Source organism: Candoia aspera, chromosome 3 (genome assembly GCF_035149785.1).
Source record: "Candoia aspera isolate rCanAsp1 chromosome 3, rCanAsp1.hap2, whole genome shotgun sequence".
Classification (NCBI taxonomy): Eukaryota; Metazoa; Chordata; class Lepidosauria; order Squamata; family Boidae; genus Candoia; species Candoia aspera.
In genome coordinates this window covers 202,076,068-202,095,726 of record NC_086155.1, presented here as the reverse complement: position 1 = coordinate 202,095,726, position 19,659 = coordinate 202,076,068, and the positions used below count along the sequence as shown (strand labels likewise).

The 19,659-nt window shown below is 42.0% G+C and overlaps 1 protein-coding gene across 3 annotated transcripts in view; it reads right to left on the bottom strand.

Annotated features, from left to right (window-relative positions):
• The window catches only part of KHDRBS3 (KH RNA binding domain containing, signal transduction associated 3), a 90,601-nt gene that overhangs the window by 17,233 nt on the left and 53,709 nt on the right, over positions 1 to 19,659 (bottom strand). For all 3 annotated transcript variants that reach the window (XR_010067679.1, XR_010067680.1, XM_063299700.1), the window contains exons 5-7: positions 18,342 to 18,481; positions 14,587 to 14,779; positions 5,107 to 5,189 (exon numbers count right to left, since the gene is read on the bottom strand). Coding sequence is in view for 1 of the 3 variants with exons in the window: in XM_063299700.1 (XP_063155770.1) it covers positions 5,107 to 5,189; positions 14,587 to 14,779; positions 18,342 to 18,481 (416 nt within the window). In the remaining 2 variants the exon portion in view is untranslated. The remainder of the gene's footprint in view (positions 1 to 5,106; positions 5,190 to 14,586; positions 14,780 to 18,341; positions 18,482 to 19,659) is intronic.

The window sequence follows — 19,659 nt, the reverse complement described above, 5'->3', positions numbered from 1 at the left end:
CTCAAGGCCCATGGCTGGTTCCACACTGAGACAAATCCCTCATGTAGAAATATCCTAGCTGAACTGTCAAATTGAAGCTACTATTGCTGGTTTCTCACAAGGAAGGAAGGAAATCAGAAGCACAGAGAGCAGTTTGGCTTACTGGGAGAAAACCAGCTTCAGTTCTTTATATCAAAGAATAACTGAGATGGGGGTGGGGGGGAATAAGAGTGAACAGAAAGCTACAGAGAGAGCCAGGAGACTACAGACGGCAGGGAAATGAAGTGATTGGGATTGTTGGATTCTTCTCAGTAACTGAATTTTAGAGAGACCTCTATTTTTCAGGAGGTCTAAAAAAACACCCATCTGGATAAAGACTCACTCCATGTTTCTTCTAAAGTCGATAAAGCTATTTCCTTGAATGGGAGTTAAAAAGCCTTATTGTGGTACAACTTTCCCCAGCCTGCCACTCTCTGGATGCGCTTTCCTTGAAAGGCCCAGAATTGCAGGGTATGCTGGCTAGAAATTCAGGGTGTGGCTACCCCAACACATCTAGAAGGTACCAGGTTGGGTGAGACTTGACACAGTGTTCTCAAAGTGCTTCCTAGAGCAGCTGAGAACCAACAATTTTGGAGTGCCTGATGTTTCTCCATCACCACAATGGTTAGAATCGTGTTTATCTTTTAAATAGGAAATTTTCTTTCTCAGTTCACACTCTGCAAAGATTTTAACGCAGAGCAAATACAAGCCAGGCGTAATTAAAACTCATCTCCAGAGAAGCCATTTCAACTGTGTGTGCACAAAATTTCCACGTCTGAACCAAACAACTTTCTGGGAACAAAGCTTAGCTGGCTTGTACACAGCAACCTTGCGGTGCCAGAAGGGGATTAGATCTCAGATACTTTTTTCCTAGTTTTCTTAGCTGGGACATGCAACAACTTGGAATGCTTCCCCTGAGCCTTCTGTGATCAGGAAAACAAAGTTGCTTGCATAAAATTCAAACATATTTGTAATTGAAACTGAATAAGCCTTCCAGATTTGACTCTATTCACAGGGCATCATCTGCCACGTTGAGCTGAGAAAGTAAAAATGTACATCTTACTTCTAATACAACACGGCTTTATTGGGAACAGACGTGCTTTCAAAGGAGAAAGAAAGCAGATGCCTCATTAAAACTCACTCATACCTCCATTGGTTACTTTTCCTTGTGAAAGTCAAGCAATCATGTATTTCTGAGCAGAATATTTTAAAGGGATGTCTTCACTTCTATTCACAGGCAGATGTGAACGCATTTTTGTGACCTCAACGTGATGGATACCCTTTAGGTGGATATAGTACAGCACAAAGTAGCTTCACTTACATAGTGTAATGCTTCAAAAGTTAGCTTTTGTTTAGTTGTTTTCAATCATGTTTAGCATGGAGCTGAAGTTAGCTTTCAGTTCTTCAACATAGCTCATTCCCCACACTATCTTTTTATCCTATTTGGATGTATAAAGTCAAAAGATATTGTTAGTAAAACTTAATTTATAAGACTGGTTGGAGTTTGACCCTCTGAGATACAACTGGTTGAGATCTGGACTTGGACATTACATATTTGAGTTCATACCTATCACAAGCCCATCAGCAATGTCTTCTTGACTCACAGGTCTGAGAAAGAAGTTACATACGATGACTAAAATTTAACCAATCAATCTTCTCCTTAGCAAAACCACCACCACGAGTAGTATTCAACTTGTATAGCACTGAAGGCCACAGTGGAAAATTACTCTAAGTAATTAGTTGTTAGATTTTCATTTCATTTTCTGCCCAGTTGGAAGGCTACTACTAACTTGTACATTTAGGACCCGCCATAGCTAGAAAAAGCTGTATTTACCAGCAACGATACCATCTAGTAGCTCTCCATACATGATAATGCTTAAATCATATTTATTTGGACATGCCTGACAACGTACCACTGATTCAAATATAATTCAGAGAGATGGAAGCCCAGCGCTAGCAAGTCTGTTTTAGTACAATTTTTAAAATCTCAATTCTACCACTTCAAACCAGCGGCTGTCAAGTGGACCTTCTGACTGGAATTATCCAATTAAATACACTCTAAAAATCCAAGAAGAATATTGCTGCGTGCCTTTGCAACAATGCAGCGCCATTCGTCCTGTGATTGATAACTGCAGAGCACTGCAAGCACGGCTTGGGTGCTCTCAGCCTCTGAAAGAGGCGCTACAGCTTTCCCAAGCAAAAGAATTTCTCTGCAATACACTTTTCAGGTTTGGGGAGGAAGAGGAGGAGACGGCTGCAAACAACAGTAAATGGGGCCAAAAAGCCACCAGGGGAAATGATGAAAATAATGAGTAGAAACCATTGAGATTTCAACACTAGTGACATCACATACTCTAAAACCAGCGGGTATTTTTGCATGTAAAGATCAAAAGCCGTATTTAGACACCCTTCTTTTTGCTGAACTTTGCTTCTCAACCACACTGGATCTAGCTGACTCCCAAACTCCACAAAGTAGCTAGCAGCCTTATTCAAAGATGGGGTGGCAAAGCTCTCCACAATTAATATGTGCACTGCTTTGTGGAAACATAAATTTCCCTGAGGATCAGGCTATATTTTCCTCGGTTTCTCCTCTCGTCATTTTCTTTTCTTTTCTTTAAAATGTTTGCAAGCTTTTGCTGAAGTGGCCATCTCACGATAATACCAAAACTATTCTGTAACGTTTGCTTAAAATCTTACGAGAGGCAGGTAAGAAATTGGGGGGGGAAGGCAATCCTTCATTTTGCACTGGACAGGAAATTAATTCCCCCCCCCGTTCTTCTTCTGCAAGCTGGTCACATCTTCTGAGTTTTAGTAACCAACTTCATTCTCTGCCATGTTAACTCTCTGCAGCATCTGTCACTGCCATGAATGGCTGATCATAAGCATCTCGGTAGTGATCGGAGTGCTATTAAGCAGATGGCAGCGCTAACTCCAAATGATGTAGTACATCTCCCTGGTGGACTTTGTTTCTATACTCTACCATTATTCCATAATTCCTCTGCGATAAATCTTATGTATGCTAGAGAACATTAAATAGTGAGCCGACATCAGCAACAGATTTATCAGCAATAGTTTGCATTTGCCCCTATTACCGCCTTTGCAAACACTTGCGTGGAAGACAGCAAAAACCCTCAAGGCTTGCAGCCCACTGGCCTAATTTTGTGCACAGCAAATGTTTCTTTCTTTTTTTTTTTAACAGATTACACATTCCAGGGCCATTTGTCTTCACAAAATGCGTCTAAAACGCAGTTTGCCGACTACGCCTGTTAAAACTCCGGCCTCCCGTTTCTGTTCAGAAGGACTTTATAATGGAATTGCTCTGGTGCTGACGCTAGACCGGTCAAGTAACGGATTCTTGAGGCTCTGACACGAAGATTGGTGGAAAGGAGCGCAAGGAGGATTAAAATGGAGTTCCACAAAGCGACCTAACATCACTTGCAACACGAATACTAACATGGAAGCAATGCAAAGATCAACCAGCAACCTTACAGAATAACAAATCAGCAAGTTGCAGAGGGCAGCTTTCAAGAAATGCTGCTTCAAAGCATCCCACCAACCCGTCACCCTTACAAATACCCAGCCGTTTCATGTCCTTAATTTGGGGTTCAAAATACAGCCTTTGAGTATCAAAAAGCACGTCCCAAATGTACAAACAAGTTCAGTATTGCACAGGCTTCTACATCCACACCAATATTTTTGCCATCTAGTTACTGTGGCTTTCTAGACTGGCTCTGTGTTGGCTTGTCTCAATTAAATTTATGCAAATTGGTGCTGCTGATTTCCTCTGAACACTATTGCCCACGCCGTATTCCTCACTTTAGTCAACGGAGTTGAGAGATTAAAGCCAGCGCAAACCCCAGTGGATCTTATATACCTTCCTAGTCAGCTGTCAAAAGTAATTCCTATAAATAAATAAATCCAACTATCTATCCATCTCTCTATCTTGTCGTAATACGAGTTGGGTGGGGAGAAATATGAGAATAAATAAAAATAAATTAAATAAATCTCACTACAATAGCTGTGAATTACAATGCATTGAATTCACTTCATAAGAACAAGCAGAATGGCTAGATAGTAGGTATTGAAATTTGCTTCCAGTTTGTAAGCTAATCCCTAAAAGCAGTGTAAGGTTCCACAGTTAAATACACATTTTAAAGAAACCCCTTCAATGGCATTGAAAAGCTTGCAACATCTGAAATACCATTGTACTGCTTCAGTGCAACGCATACAGAACTTTGAAGGTAGCATTTACGTCCTAGCACAGAAGTTATGCAAGGCAGAAGATAGCAATAAATAAAACTTAACATCTAATTGTCTAGGGCACTTTGAAACAGTATAAAACCATTTTATTATTTGTAAAAGTACTCCTATACTACTTCTCATTATAGAAAACCATGATGTGGTTTACAATAGCCATAAAATGATCCCAAAATAAAACCAAATAAAAATAAGATAAAAATGAAATAAAAACAAGGCAAAGGCAGAGTAATATACACACACACACACACAGAGTATGTACAAATAAAATGTTACTTTTTAGAAGAGCAATGGTAGATGGAGTTATAATTAAGGACGTGGAGCTGCCTAAGACATCCATGCTGTGACTGAGCACAACGCAGAGGAGAGGTCACCCCCCCCCCGATACAGATGTTATTGCAATAAAGCTTATGTGCTAACAGGCTACAACACAGAGAACAAAACCTCTCCTAAGACCACAGGCATTGTAGGCCAATATAATTGGACTTTCTCTGGACATAAATCATCCATTTATGTAACCAGATACCTACATGATTTTACTCCATCCTGAAAATATGCTTCATCTCTACGATTTAAGAGTTGACATGGTGAAAACAGAACGGGTAGCCTCTGGTTAGGCAGGGTCTCCTGAACAGAGTATTTGACAAGCAAAGAGTGTTCTCCAAATGCTTCAGAGGGAGCACCGCTTTTCCCTACCCAAAAACTCCATTAACTCTCTGACATCTTCAACAGAAGAACTGGATTCTTCAGCCCAACCTTCCTACAGCTGAAACTTCTCACCCTGCTAAAAGATGGCAATTCTAGCTAAGCGCATGAGATGAACTTCCTTACCTCTGTGCCGAAGTGCTATAGCTGTTATCGTAGGAATCATAGCTCTGCTCATCGTATGAAGTGCCATATCCATCATCATATTCCTGGAAAGACAAGCCCACATAAAGGCAGCATTACAATTGAAGAATTACACCAGAACATCAGTTTGTGGGTCTGAAGACCCCTCTTGCCGGAAACCTAAATTCGCCAACAGATACTGGAGAGAATGATAAAGCACTAAGTACGAGACAGCCCACGTCTAATTCAGTGGACTCAAAGAAGCTCTGGACTTCCATTTCTGGAATTGCCAGCCCTATGGCAAGCAAAATCTTAGGAGGAGAGGAGAGGGGAAGTTACTACTCGGAAAGTTAGCTCATCTTTACTTATGGTCAAATTAACTGCACTGGACAAGAGAAAATAAACAAGAAGGGGGGATCAAGCTCAACAGACACTAAAATATTTTATGTATTTGATTTCTATAGCTGCCCATCTCGACAAGTGACTCTTAAATAAAAAACATAACACAATTAAGACAACACAAAATAAATATATATGGTCGCTGAGTCAACTATTGCCACAGATGTTAATATAGCCAAGAAACTGGGCCTTGAATTTATTTTTTTAATTTGATTTCTATAGCCGCCCATCTATTCCACATAGCTTGAGAACAACATTTATTATGTGAGTATGTGACATATAACTAACGACTGAATTTATCCCCCCTACCCCATCCCAAGTAGCAATGACTACGGACAGAATTTGGCATCCCCTTTAGAGATTATGGGACCCATAACAGGCAGAGAACATCCTTCTTAATCAACCTCCCCAGCAATTAGATAAAAAGGGCAGTGCAATAGCACATGTGTGACAGTCTCAATTTCCACTTGCTGGAAGGGCATAAATGATACTGCACTGGAACATTATCAAATCTCCCATTAACATTAACATGGAAGGGAGAACATTAAAACTGGTCTTAGAGAAGGATCTCCCTATGTTTGCCAGGCAATTGGCTGGAATAAAAGGCCTTCCAAGCAAACTAACACCGCATGAGGTACAAGTTTTACTCAAATCTTTCTAAAGATTAGTATCGGGTATCCAATGCTTCAACTCCAATGGGGCTCTCTCAGAGCCAAGGGAGATCAACCACTGGGCTGAGACACCACAGAGGATTTTAAGTTCAAATCAATTCCTTTCTTCCAGGATGATAGAAAATTATCCTGAATGATCAAAGAAGCAAAAGAGCTATCAATCAAGATCAACTTTAGCCAGCATTTTGAAGGGCACAATTTCATCCATGCTTCTAAAGCAGTGAACCTTGGCAGCTTCAAGATGTGTGGACTTCCCCTTGCTGGCTGGGGAATTCCTGGAATTGAAGTCCACGCATCTTCAAGCTGCCAAGGTTGAGCAACACTGCTCTAAAGAAATTAATCCAGATTCCAAACAAAGTAAGGGCTTGGAGATTCACCAAGATATTCTAAACGTGCTCTAAAAAATTGGACTGGACTTCTTCTAGAGGTCTCAGAACCCAAACCTGCGAGGCATGTTAACAGCTGACTGATAACCTCTGTTCTGACATATTTACAGTAGTGGAAATGTAGCTGCAAGCCCTGCTACCAGCGTTGGCCACTCTACTGGCCTGCACAGTGACAACCTCTCCATACAGGTGAGGACTGAAACCCTGGATGCTCAGTTTGTTTTCTGCAGAAGCTATTGAAGTTCCAGCAACCCCTGCAGCTGGCAAGCCTCTTGGTAACCAGGACTACTTTTGTTTGATCACAGTTGATGACAAGCCTTTCCTCTCTGCAATCAGAGGCAAGAGCTTGGAGCCTCTGCCTTAAACCCACTTGGGTGGTAGGAAGGACTGCATAAAGAAGACTGAGACAGGGCTGCTGACCAACTCTGGAGGAGATAATTCAGGTTTTGCTGAAATGATGGAAGTAATACAGAAATGAAAAGAAGGTGATGCATCTTTGTCTCACCCTTCCTGAATGTGAAAGGTAATGTAAGGGGCCACATTGAACCTGCCTTGAGTATACTGATGTAATCTCGAAGTCAAAAGGAGAAGATGGTGATTTGTGGAAGAGGCTCCCAGTTTTGCCCAAAGCTTGTTGAGGGATGGAATTGAGGGCTGCCCATAAATCAGTAAGGAGTACTAAAAAGTGCTTTGAAGGCATTTGGAATACTTTTCTACCAGGTGATGTATTTGTCAAGTGTTGGCTGACATCTCCTGAATCCAGCTTGCTGCTCTGCCTTCTCCTGCGCCAACCAGCTGACTAATTTTCCAAACAGAAGCCTAGCCTACACTTCGCTAATTGGATTTAAAAAGCTAACTGGGCAGAGCTTTGCTGGATTCCTCTTCTTTCCTTCCTAATAATTTGGCACTGTAATCGATCACATACAGTGCTTGGAAATCGATACAGAATTACCAGTAAGTATAAACAGAGATCCTGGGTCCCAGTAATCTGTGTTGGCTTTGGACAGCTGGCCTGGGATCAATGCTCCATGAAGAGGAGTTGCAGTTTTTCAGTTGTAAAATGAGTTGCGAGATCGCAAAAGGAGACAAACACTTCAAAGGAAAGGGAAGAAGAGTCACAAACTCTGGCCAGCCCAACAAGTAACTTCCTGGATCCTGGCTCGACAGCAGAAGACAAATCTGAATTATTGGTGAGATCACCAGTGATCCAAAAACTTGCTCACCATCCGCTGTCAACGACCATAGCCTACAATTTGTTGAATGCCTATTACTCGAGACAAAGGATGCCCACTGTGTCCTTAGATCAAAAGGAAAGGGGATGCTAACAATATCCAGAGCGCTTTCTTGACCTAACTTTTATTTTATTTTTTATTTATTATTCAAATTTAGCCATCTCCCCCAAAAGAGGGACTCGGGCCATTTACTTACTTCTTCTCTTACTAGCAAATACAATCTTTTCATTCTGAAAGGCTAGAAATTTAAAGTAATAATTGCAAAGAAAAAAGTATCTCGTTTTAAGAAAAACCCTACTCTTCTTGATCTTTATAGTTGGCTGCACAATCAGCCAGATGTTTAGACTGGATCTGGCGTTTTTATCCACCTATCGAGTCCTTCCCAAGGACCTGGATAGGCAGATTTTGTAGTCTGATGGTGTGTTAAAGGTATCATTTTCTATTACTTCGTCTATTTTGTGGTCCCATCAGTTCCTGCTTGCAGGCAAATGGTATTTCTTGCAGATACTCCAATGCACTGTTGTTGCTACTTTGTCATGCTGTTGTTTGTAGTCAGTCTGTGCGATCTTCTTGCAGCAGCTAACTAGGTGCAGAAAAATGAATTCATGTTAAGAGTATGCTTATCTGGGCTTGGGTGAATGTGACAGCTTGGGAGGTTGTCGGTGTTCTGGGTGTCCAGCCCAGCAATTTCCCTGCCTGCGCTGAAGGAACAGATCTTGGATTTGGTGTTGCAAATTGTCAGGGAATTGGTGCTTGGAAACTTTGACATCTGTGATGAGCCCAGTCTTTTAGGACTCATGGTTGTCATACCTTACATGCACCTGTTGCAAATTATGTCTCTTCCGAACACCAAGAAGGGCACACTCCAGTTTTCATTTTTTAAGTGTTCTATGGTCTTTTGTCATCGACAGATTATTACCTGGTTAGGGAGTGTCTATGGCTGTGTTTCTCAACCTCAGCAACTTTTAAGATGTGTGGATTTCAACTTTCAGAATTCCCCCAGCTCCTGGCGGGGGGAATCCTGAGAGACAAGTCCACACATCTTAAAGTTGCTGAGGTTGAGAAACAATGGTCCATGGGTCTCTCTCTCTCTCCTGCAGAGGTGTGACTCTGTGACAGTTGCTGGATCTCACTGTGTTCCAGAACTTACTGATAAATCAGTTTGCTGTGGTGCCAAACTTTTTGGCTAAAGCCTTGGTAACCTCTGCCTACTCACTGAACTTACATATGTCCCTGGTTTACTGATATCTAGAGTGCAGGTGGTAGAAGTGCTTAAGCTAATAGGATTATGCTCAGCTTAGAGAGCAGTGGAATACTTATGCCATGGCTTTGAGGGTGAAGAGACTCTTTTCCTCCATCATTGGTTGCATCTGTAAAAAAACTGCTGGAGGGCCTTGTTCTGAGTGGTACAGGAGCAGACACAGCCTGTAAGGGTTGTAGAAGGCCTGCTTCTACCCTTGGCAGCAAACTGATGGCTTCACTTCCGCCCTCGCTCGTATCTGCATACTGAAATCACCATTAGTGCAGAAAGTAGGAGGGATGTGTTGAGGTTTTCCTACTAACGATTAAGACTGCTATTGTACCTAATCATTTAGGCCGGGTGAAGGGGTTGTATTTGATTGTCTCCTCGCACGTGCTTCATGCAAATTGCCTAGGGGGAGGAAACCTGCCCGGACTTGTTCTTACTTCCTCTTTTTTCTCTGGCGGCAAGGTAGCCAAGCAAGGCTTGCTCCAAAGGGGAGCTAAGTCCTTTAAATATGTTTTGCTTTTGTTTTGCTTTCTGTAAATAAATTGTTTTTATAGAAATGCTTGGTGTGTGACTTTTTTGACCTCTCCTGGGCTAAAGGCTTTCCCAGCATCTGCCAACAGGATGCCAGCACATCAGCTTGTCTGATTTTACTGAATCATTTTTTCTTGTTTTCCTCAGGAATGTGGAAAGCATGCTCACTTGGACACTCTGCCCTCTGGGCCCTGCCCCCTCTTCGCTAGGCCTGGCAGGAAGGGATTCGTCTGCAATCCATGGATTCTCTTTAAAGAATGATCAAGTGAAACTCAACAATGCTTTAAAACTGGGCCTTGATTAGGACTGGCACCTTCATATTGATATCTTCAGTGTTTGAGATTTGAAGAGCTGCACAAATTGGCTACTCATGCAAACAAACAGATATTCTTTCAATTTTAAGTAACTATCAGGAATATGAATTTGAGGAATAGATTTTGGAAGGGCAGAACCTCCTACAGGAGCTCAATCCAGTCATATTTTAATTGGGCTTTGTTTTCATTTCCTGACCTTGTGCCTTTGATGCTGGAGACAAACGTTAGTAAAAAAACTAGGATAGCCCTCAATTTTAGTGACAGCCAGTGGGACAGTGTTTAAGATGCCAGAGAGAACTGGAGAGACCCAGGTTTAAGTTTACCCTCCTTTGAAGAAACTCAGTGTGTGACTTGGGCCAATCTCTCTCTTCCTCTTGCAGCCCAACACATCTCACAAAATTGTTGCCACAGGAGGAAAGGAGGAAGGGAGATGCATGAAGACTGGTTTGAATTCCTGGAGGTTAGGCAGCATATATATCCAGCAAATAAAATGTTTGCCTCACATAATCCTAATTTTAAAATGCCACAGTAACTCTGGTAATGGCTCAAAAAAAATAAAAAAAAAATCCTGCTGATAGGAGCTTCTTAGGTTTAGAATTAGTCCTTTCCCACTGGAATATTCCTAAAAACAGATTTCTGGATTTATTAGAAAACCTCCCCAAAATCTGTTGCATTGCACTTCAAACATTGCCAAGCATAAAACCTGTTGGACACACGTCTTAATTTATAGGCATCTTTGTCTGACATCTATGAGGGGTTGAAATTCTCTGAAAAGCTTGTTTCCTTTTTGAAAAGAGATGTTTTGTTCTGCCATGTTAGAAGCACCTTTTTCACAGGATTTGCAGACCCTTACTGTTCTTTTGTACTTGCTAATTTGGTAAATTTCTGGTAAAATCTTCCCAGGAAACAATGAAGGGTAAACCTGTTAGTCTTTTATTAAAAACTTTACAACCCCCTAAAGAATAACAGGGTTAGGCTTCTAAATTCATATACCTGCCTCCATATTAAGCCTTTCATCTGCACAGAGACACATGGCCTAAAGCTCTTAAAGAATCAGGAGAAGCTCTAATATTTATTTATTGTAGATTTAGCTTGCTTTTCTGCTACCAATTCAGACAGATACTAGCCCAAAGTCACCCAAATATCTCCCTGGTCCATATCATTGGATTTTCAGCACTTTTAACAACATCATGATTGTTGACACAAGCCATCCTTTAAATATCGACAAATCTCATTAAATTTATTTTGCTCATTTCAGACATGAGGGGAAAAATGGAACTAATACTTGGTTCCGAAAGGGCAGGCCTATACAGGTTGTCCTCGCTTAATGACCACAATTGAGACCGGAATTTCGGTTGCTAAGCAAAGTTGTTATTAAGTGAATCCGACCAATTACTACCACCTTTTTTGTGGTGGTGGTTAAGCGAATCGCCGTAGTAGTTAAGCGAACCACGTGGTTGTTAAGCAAATCACATGGCTCCCCGTTGATTTTGCTTGCCAGAAGCTGGCCGGGAAAGTAAAAAAAAGGTGATCACGTGACCATGGGATGCTGTGACAGTCATAAATGCAAACCGGCTGCCAAGCACCCAAATCGTGATCACATGACCACAGGGACATGGCGACAGTTGCAAGTGTGAGCACTGGTTTTAAGTTGTTTTTTTTAAGTCTGAACCATCACTAAACAAATGGTCATTAACATTAAGTGAGGACTGCCTGTGAAGGTGTATCAATATGAAAACATGGTACAAACGTTGACCTTTGGCAGGTTCAGCAAGATATCCCAATGTATGTTCAATTATCTACATACTTGAAAATTCCATCTACCAACTTTTAACCATTTTTAAAGGTCTTCTTATGGTTGTCTTTCTTTTATAAATCTAATGCTAGGACATTTCCTTTGTTATGTAAGAAATTCTTCATCTGGCTAGTGGTACAATGGGGTATAGTTTTAACGTTTTAATTCTTGCAATCTGTTTTCTAACAGATGCGGCTGTCAACAAGTCAAAGTGTGCCACGAGACCACTTTGTAAAAATGGATCTAATGAGAAACAGTTGGTTTGAAGGTTATTAACTAACATCCGCATGCATTCATTGATCAGTTTGATGTAATAATTATTCAGATCAGAGTTACGGTGTGGTCGGGTATCTTGAAAACCACTGCTGCTAGCTACATTTCAAGGAATGGTGATGTTTCTTGGAAATTAAACTAGTGGCTCTGTGTTCATGAAGGTTGGCAGTTACTGCGAAATGGACCCAAAGGTAGCGAGACCCAACTTTTGGAAGGTCTCTGCAGGAACTGACATGGAGGACCATGTTTTGAGAATGGGTTACACTCTGCATTAGGCTCCTGCAGCACAATCAGCAGATTCCCCCGTTGGGGGAAGTGGGCAGTGATATAAATTTAAACAAACAAACAAACAGTGTCGCCCAACTCCACAACTGCAAAAGCACCTCACCCAATGATTGACATGGTCTGTGGCAACCATGCAGAAGAATTCACTGAAAGCAGAGAGATGCAATGTCTGCATCCAGACCGAATGGAGCCCCCTCCCTTCCCAGGAGGTTCCGCTCCATGTGGAAACCATCTGACAGCATTTGCTCCTTGCTTCCTCCATGACACATCTTTCTCCCAGCAGGAGAAGGTAAGGACCAAGTCTTCTCTGCCTCCCTATGAACAGGGAAAGGTACTCTTTCTTGAGATGTTGGAAAGAAATTATGGGGCTTGGAACCCTGGCTGACCATCAGACAACTGTCCGCAAACTGAACAAATACAAGCAAATACTGACTTGGGGAAGAGGCCACCAAAAGAAAGATTAAGTTCCAAACTGGGTCCAATCTGGCCAGAGGCTGCAGTGTAAAAAGATCAGAAAAGGATCCCCCAATGAATCCTTACGGAAGAGGCAGCTGGGTGGCAGCTTGGAATGCTGCTGACGGCGGCACTCCGAGCCCTTCCCTCTCGTCCTCTGGTTGGTCATGTGATCAAGAGAGGATCGAGCAACTGGAAAGCATTCCCACAACCAGGCTCTGCATGCTTCCCTACCTTTTTCCATTCACAACAGGAAGGACCGGGAAGATGGAGGAAGGTTTCCTCTTTCTAAGGTGCCCTCCCCCAAATGACCAACCTCCTGGGGTACAGCCTTTGACAACGATTCAATTTCTTTCCTTGTTTTAGAGTCAAGAGAACTAGCAAGTGAAAGTACTGGTTTGTTTCCTTGCAAGCTACATATAAAGCCGAGCGAAAAACGAGCCATTCCATAAACTATTGTCCTGACTTAAGCAAAAAACCACACTGAGAAAAGAATTTCAGTCTCTAGTGTTTATTAACTGCTACAGTAGACAGAAAATCCTACCAAACTGAAGGAGCGTGGGAAACCCAGACAGACAAACCCCAAAACTCAAGGCGGGTCTGCTCTGAGTTTCTTTGAAGGACAGTTCAAAGCCTCTAAACTACGCATGTGTTTCCCCCCTGGATAGGGGCCCCCTCCTGCTCACCATCCATACTCATAGCACCTATCTCCCATTTCTCTGCAAAGCAGGAGCAGTAGGAAGGCTCTCAAGAAGTCATGCCCCTTATTTACCATCTTCCTCGAGCCAAAATGGAAGAACAGTGGTTTATGCTTGCATGTGCCCGTTAATGTCTTTAAGGGACCAACAAACCCTGCCGCAATAATCTTCTTGAGCCATTAAGAGATTCACTTTCTAACCCACTTGCTCCACCCTTTGAACGGTCACTCATACCCCGGTCATCTCCCATACAGACTACTGTAATGCACTCCACATGGAGCTACCCTTGAAGAGTATCCGGACTACAGCTAGTCCAGAACGCAGCCGTGGGGGCAATTCTAGGTGCCCCAAGGTCAGCAAATGCAACACCTTTGCTACGCGAGCTGCACTGGGTGCCAGTTTGCTTCCGGGTCCAATTCAAGGTGTTGTTATCACCTTTAAAGCCCTACAAGGCTTGGGGCCAGGCTACCTGAGGGACTGCCTAACCCCCATTTTATAAACCCGTCCCACCTGGTCAGGCAGAGAAGGCATGTTGCGGACCCCATCCATAAAAGAATTCTGTTTGGCAGGGTCCAGAAAGCAGGCCTTCTCTGCAGCAGCTCTCACCCTCCGGAACGTTCTTCCCGCAGAGGTGAGAGAAGCCCCCTTGCTCCTGGACTTCTGTAAAAAACTAAAAACCTGGTTTTGCCAGCATGCCTGTAGCAGGAAGGGGAACAGTCATTCGTGGGGATGGCAAGTGCCCTAGAATGGCCCTTTATACTCACGGACTGAGATACAATCTTTAGCCATCTGGATTTCATCGTATTTTATAGTCTTATTGTCTATTTCTATTTATTGTTTTTATAATGGTACTGGATTTTAAACTTTGTGCTTGTCGTAAACCGCCCAGAGTCCCTCCTTTGGTGGGGGAGATGGGTGGTGATAACATTCAATAAATAAATAAATAAATAAAAGAGATCCTGCATTATGGAAAAATAATACAGAAGGGTGCCTCCACCACACAGCAAAACTCTGACATGCTTCTGAAAAATGAAGGTGGCAGCTGGTAACATCCGAGCAACCATTCCAAAGCCATTCGTTTTCTGTTAAGGATGACCCAGGGAAAAATCAAGTATGAAGGTAGGCATGTAAAGGTGAACCAGTTCCTGTAAGAACTCTCATATAAATCCATTATGGGGGGGGGGGAGCAGTACTCACATATTCCCCATATGTATCCTGTGCTGGGGGTAGTGGAAGAGGCCGGTATCCTGCAGATGGAGGAACTCCTCTGGCCCTGGACGTTAGTAGGCTACGGCCACGGCTTACGGGACCTCTGCCGGAGGGAACTCCCCTGGGTGCTGGTGCTCCTCTGGGTATGCTTGAGGGTGGGGGCAGCACACCCCCACGGGCTCTGAGAGGAAGGAAAGAGGTAATTTCCATGAAAACGGCACCTTCTGGTTTTTATCACCTCCCGCAAACTCTTCCTTGAGGAACACGGAGGTCAGCACGGAAGACTTACATTTTTAACCTCAAGTGTGTTAATCAGTAAGAGCAAAGGAAGAGCAAAAATACATGGACATTGAAAATGTTCAACAACTAGGAGTGAATGTGTGTAATGGCAAGGAGCGTCTTCTCTCTGAAGAACCTATGTTCTGCCTCCACCCCTTTCCCCTGCCCTCCAACCTAACCCAAACTTAATCCACAGTATGGCTATCCAATGCTTTAGGGTCACTATTCTGGAATATGTGTCTGTGACTCATTAAAGCAGCTGCATCTCTTTCCAGGATGATGCAGCTGCAGCATAAGCTTCCCCCAGCTGAGTCCCAAACATTCCACAGCAACTTTGTGTGTTTATCAACAATTGCTTAAACATAAATGAACGTTAACAGGTATGAAAAAATAGCAAAATATGTTTGTGCACCGTTTCTGGCAGAGCAATCTGAGTAACAAGCGAGATTAATGCATGGATCTACTGGATACTTCTGAGCCATGATCAGAAGCAAATCTGCTCAATAGTTTAGGGGGAAAAAGTAAATCAAATATCTTGGAGACTGGTGATGATCTTCCCAAACACTCATTAAGAAAGCCATGCATTTTCCACGGGTGGTGATACATGCTTCCAATTTCAGGTGATCGATTACAAGTCCTTCCCACTGCATTTTATCACATACACCTCATCTGTGGTGGGTTTCTCCCAAAACCTGGCTAGGGTAAGAGATTATATGAATTGTGCACTTAACGGATCTGCATGATGAAATGCTTTAGGGAATGATACAATCTACTGTTTCAGAGAGCTGTCTGCAACTAGTCTTTGGATAGAAAATCCTGCAAAAATATTAATTTCATTTGTCTCTCCAGAAGTCTGAACATACACATGTGCAATCCCACAAAGGCCAACTGGATGTAGAGATTACTTCACTAATAGGTATCACTTCTCTTGCCTGCTTCTGGCAATGGGGGATATCACACCAGAAGAAAACTCCACATGCTTATTTTTAATGCTTCAGAAATGAAGCTTAAAGGTCATTAAGCAAAGCAAAAATAGGATTCTGGTTTTTAAAAAGGAATCAGAAAATAGAGGGCCCCTCAAGGGCCCACAGCTCATCTACTTCAAGGAACAGTCTTAAAGAAGGAAAAATATGTAAAGAGGCAAACAGAAGGAGGAGGATAACTGTAGGATTTTTTTTTGGAAATGAGTATGTGGAAAGTAGCAGATGATAAAGAATGACAAGCAGTTTGAAGATTACTTCAGCGACCAATGCATCAAACCTGAACCCTTTATTTCATATGACTGAGGCTAAGCTTACATTTTTGTGTCACAAAGATGGCTAGACAAGGATAATAGTGGGGTCCTTGGTGCTCTCTGGGCCTTGTTGTTTTCTTGCAGACGTTTCATTGCCAGACTAGGCAACATCTTCAGCGTGAAGAGGTAGTGGGCCTTGCTCTCAGTTTATACACCGTGGCTTGCCCTGCTTGTGTTGGTGGGGATGTTGGTCTCTCCTTGGGAGTTCTTTGACTGGGTTGTTGTTTGCTGCTTGGGTTAGCAAACAACAGCCCAATCAAAGAATTACAAAATCCTATTTTTGCTTTGCTTAGTGACCTTTAAGTTTCATTTCTGAAGCATTAAAAATCCCTCTTCGCACTGATGATGTTGCCTAGTCTGGCAATGAAACGTCTGCAAGAAAACAACAAGGCTCAGAGAGCACCAAGGACTCCACAGTTCAACCCTGAGCTACAGATATTCGCTTCGAAGGATGATAGTTCATGATCTACAACTCATGTACGCCCCTGTCACCCACAGGCACTATCTCTCCCAACAAATCAGAGACCACAACAAAAAACAATCACATTTTCCCCGAGAAGCTCCATATCATCTTCTTTTTTAATCAGCCATCGTTTCGCCATTCACTACAATTATTTATTACGTGCAAATCCCCTGAGATTTGCGGAAAGAGCCACCAGCAGCACTTTGTTTGGCCGAAATATTTATTTCATCTGAAGAATGTTATGATGGCCCAAACTGAACCATGTGACTGTGGGCAGCTTACAAGGAAAACAAAAATCCAAGATAAAAACAGCAATCAATAACGATCAATAATAGGCAACCAGCACACAGGTCACCAGTTAAGTGAGAGAAAATTCACAACAATTTGTATGAGAACAGGACTAATGTTTCTATATTCTTAACTTTTAATGCTCTATTTCCTCCCTATTTTATATCTGAACTGTTTTGTTTTCTGGGTGAATAAGTAATACATTTTCCCTAAACAAACCAACAAACAAAGATATTTGCTTAGCAATCCTGGAAGAGCCTTCAATTTTCCCTGCACCTAAAAACTACAACATAGTTTTGCATGATAATGTTGGCAATGTCAATTACCATGGAACTTTCCATGCTTCTTTCACATTAAAATCTTTTTCCTAATTAATACATATGTAAAGCTAGGATTTTTTTTTTGTCCTAATGTCCCTCACTCTACATTTGCTTTAATTTTTTTCACCATCTCTTTCTCCAGGTAAATATCCTTTCCAAGGCCAGAGCAATCCCCTTTTGTTTTCAACTTCTCGAACAATTTGGTGTCATCCAAAATTCTCCCCATCTAACTCCCCGTCTCTCGTGCTTAGGCATTTTTGAATTTAATGAATGTTTACCTCAATACAATGAGATACTTTTGAGATGAACTCATTTATTCCTGCTTCCTAAAATTTGACTGATCATTGACCAACAAGGCATGGATGCAGAAGACAATGGTTTACATATTTTTAAAGTGTGTAAGTCACATTTAAAAGAAGTTTTCACAGAGGAGATCCTAACTCATATGTGACATGGTAGCTACTGATCAAAAGGAAGGCAGGTTGTATATTCAAGCAAAAATCTACCTCCCACTCCCAGGAAAACTATTCATTTCCTCTCTCAAAGACAACCTACAGACCAATACAATTAATATGATGCTGTGCAGGTTTGCTGAAAAGCTTCCAAGGCATCTCATTACTGATGACCTTTACCTTTTCTGGCCTGATTAAAATCGTTTCTTAGCTTGCACACCAGCAAGGTTGGACTTTTCTGCCTTTTCCTTAATGAACAGACTATATTTTTAGAGATAAATTACAATATGAAATATACCCATAATTTTCAGATGCTTTTACATTCCCCAGATCAGTGCTTCTCAACCTCGGCAACTTTCAGAATGTATGGAATTCAACTCCCAGAATTCCCCAGCCACCCATACTGGCTGGGGAATTCTGGGAGTTGAAGTCCACACATCTTAAAGTTGCTGAGGTTGAGAAACACAGCCCTAGATCATTCTGGTACCGCTTCCGTCCAACTATAGGTAAAGGTTTCCCTTGACATTAAGTCCAGTCGTGTCCGATATATATACTGCACCTAAAAGTGCAAAGTATGAAAAACAAGGGTGCAAAGTCTTTCTGAGTATGCAAAAAAGTGGGGGAAATCACTTCCCTGCATTGCATACCTTGCCAAAGCAGGAGAGAGGCCTCCCCGTGCCCGTAAAGGAGGCTTTCCACGGACTACTGGAACCTCTGCATTCTCTGAGCCCCCGTTCAAGTAAGTTAATTCCTGCAACTGTGCTTGTCGGATTTCATCATTGTAGTCCTAAACAGAAAAAGGAAAAAGAAAGGAGATGACACAGTTGAAGATACATCCATGTCAAATCTTTAAAAGCATTTTTATTTCATGGTTTTATAGTTGTAAGAATGGAGAGTCAGAGAACTGGTGAAGGCTTTGTCTTTGTACCAAGCTGATTCAATGACTTGGTGATAAAAAAAAAACAGTACAAAACAAACATTTCAAATAAAGTATGTATGTATTTCTCACATTTCTTCACTGCCCATCTTGCTGAGTGTCTCTAGGCGGTTTATAATTCAAATAAAGTACTCCACAGGATTTAAGAAATCTAATTCTGAAACTCTCTTTTTCTCTTTAAGCTGGTGGGTGTGAAAAAGAACAAAAAAGGGAAGAACCATCTTACTGGATCAAGCATGGTTTGAAGATTATTGTTTCCTCCTGTTTGTCCTCAGCATCTTGTGGGAAGAGCTTTAGTGTTTCTTAGAGACTGTATGATTTGCCGTGGTCAACAGCCCTTCACAGACCAGCCTTCTTTAAATTGCCTATTCCAAACTTTTCTACCCGCCACACTCCAGAAATCCCAGAAATACAGTCCTAAATCATATGCAATTTTACAGTTGCAGTTGCTGATTCTGCTACAGCCATAAATAAAGCACAATCCAGAAGTATTGAAGCCTACCCTGATAAGACAGAGTGTAATCACCCAGCTCATGCATTTGCTCTGCATAGTCAAGGAGGAGGAGGAGGAGGAGCCCTTCCCACAACCCAGCCAACAAGGGTTTCTACCTTGCATATCCCACATAAAGCACCCTCCATGAAGTACAGATAGATAAGCCCCAGTGGAAGTAGCAGCCATAAGTAGTGGCTAATGGATGTATACTGTTTACTGAGCATTGACTGAGGAAGATGCAATCTTTTACCCAAGATGAACCATACCACTTAAGGTTGTACTAGCAATGGCTTATCTCAACAGAGTTGCTTTGATGTAGAGCAATGTTTCTCAACCTCGGCAACTTTAAGAGGTGTGGACTTCAACATCCAGGATTCTGAGAGTTGGTCCGCACCTCTGAAAAGTTGCTGAGGTTGAGAAACACTGATGTAGAGTGAAGAACAAAGATCTTAAGATAGGTCAGGAGGTTTAGGATTGGTCTGATGGGCACTGATTGTTAGATAATACACAGTTGTTTGAAAATAGTCTCCAAATG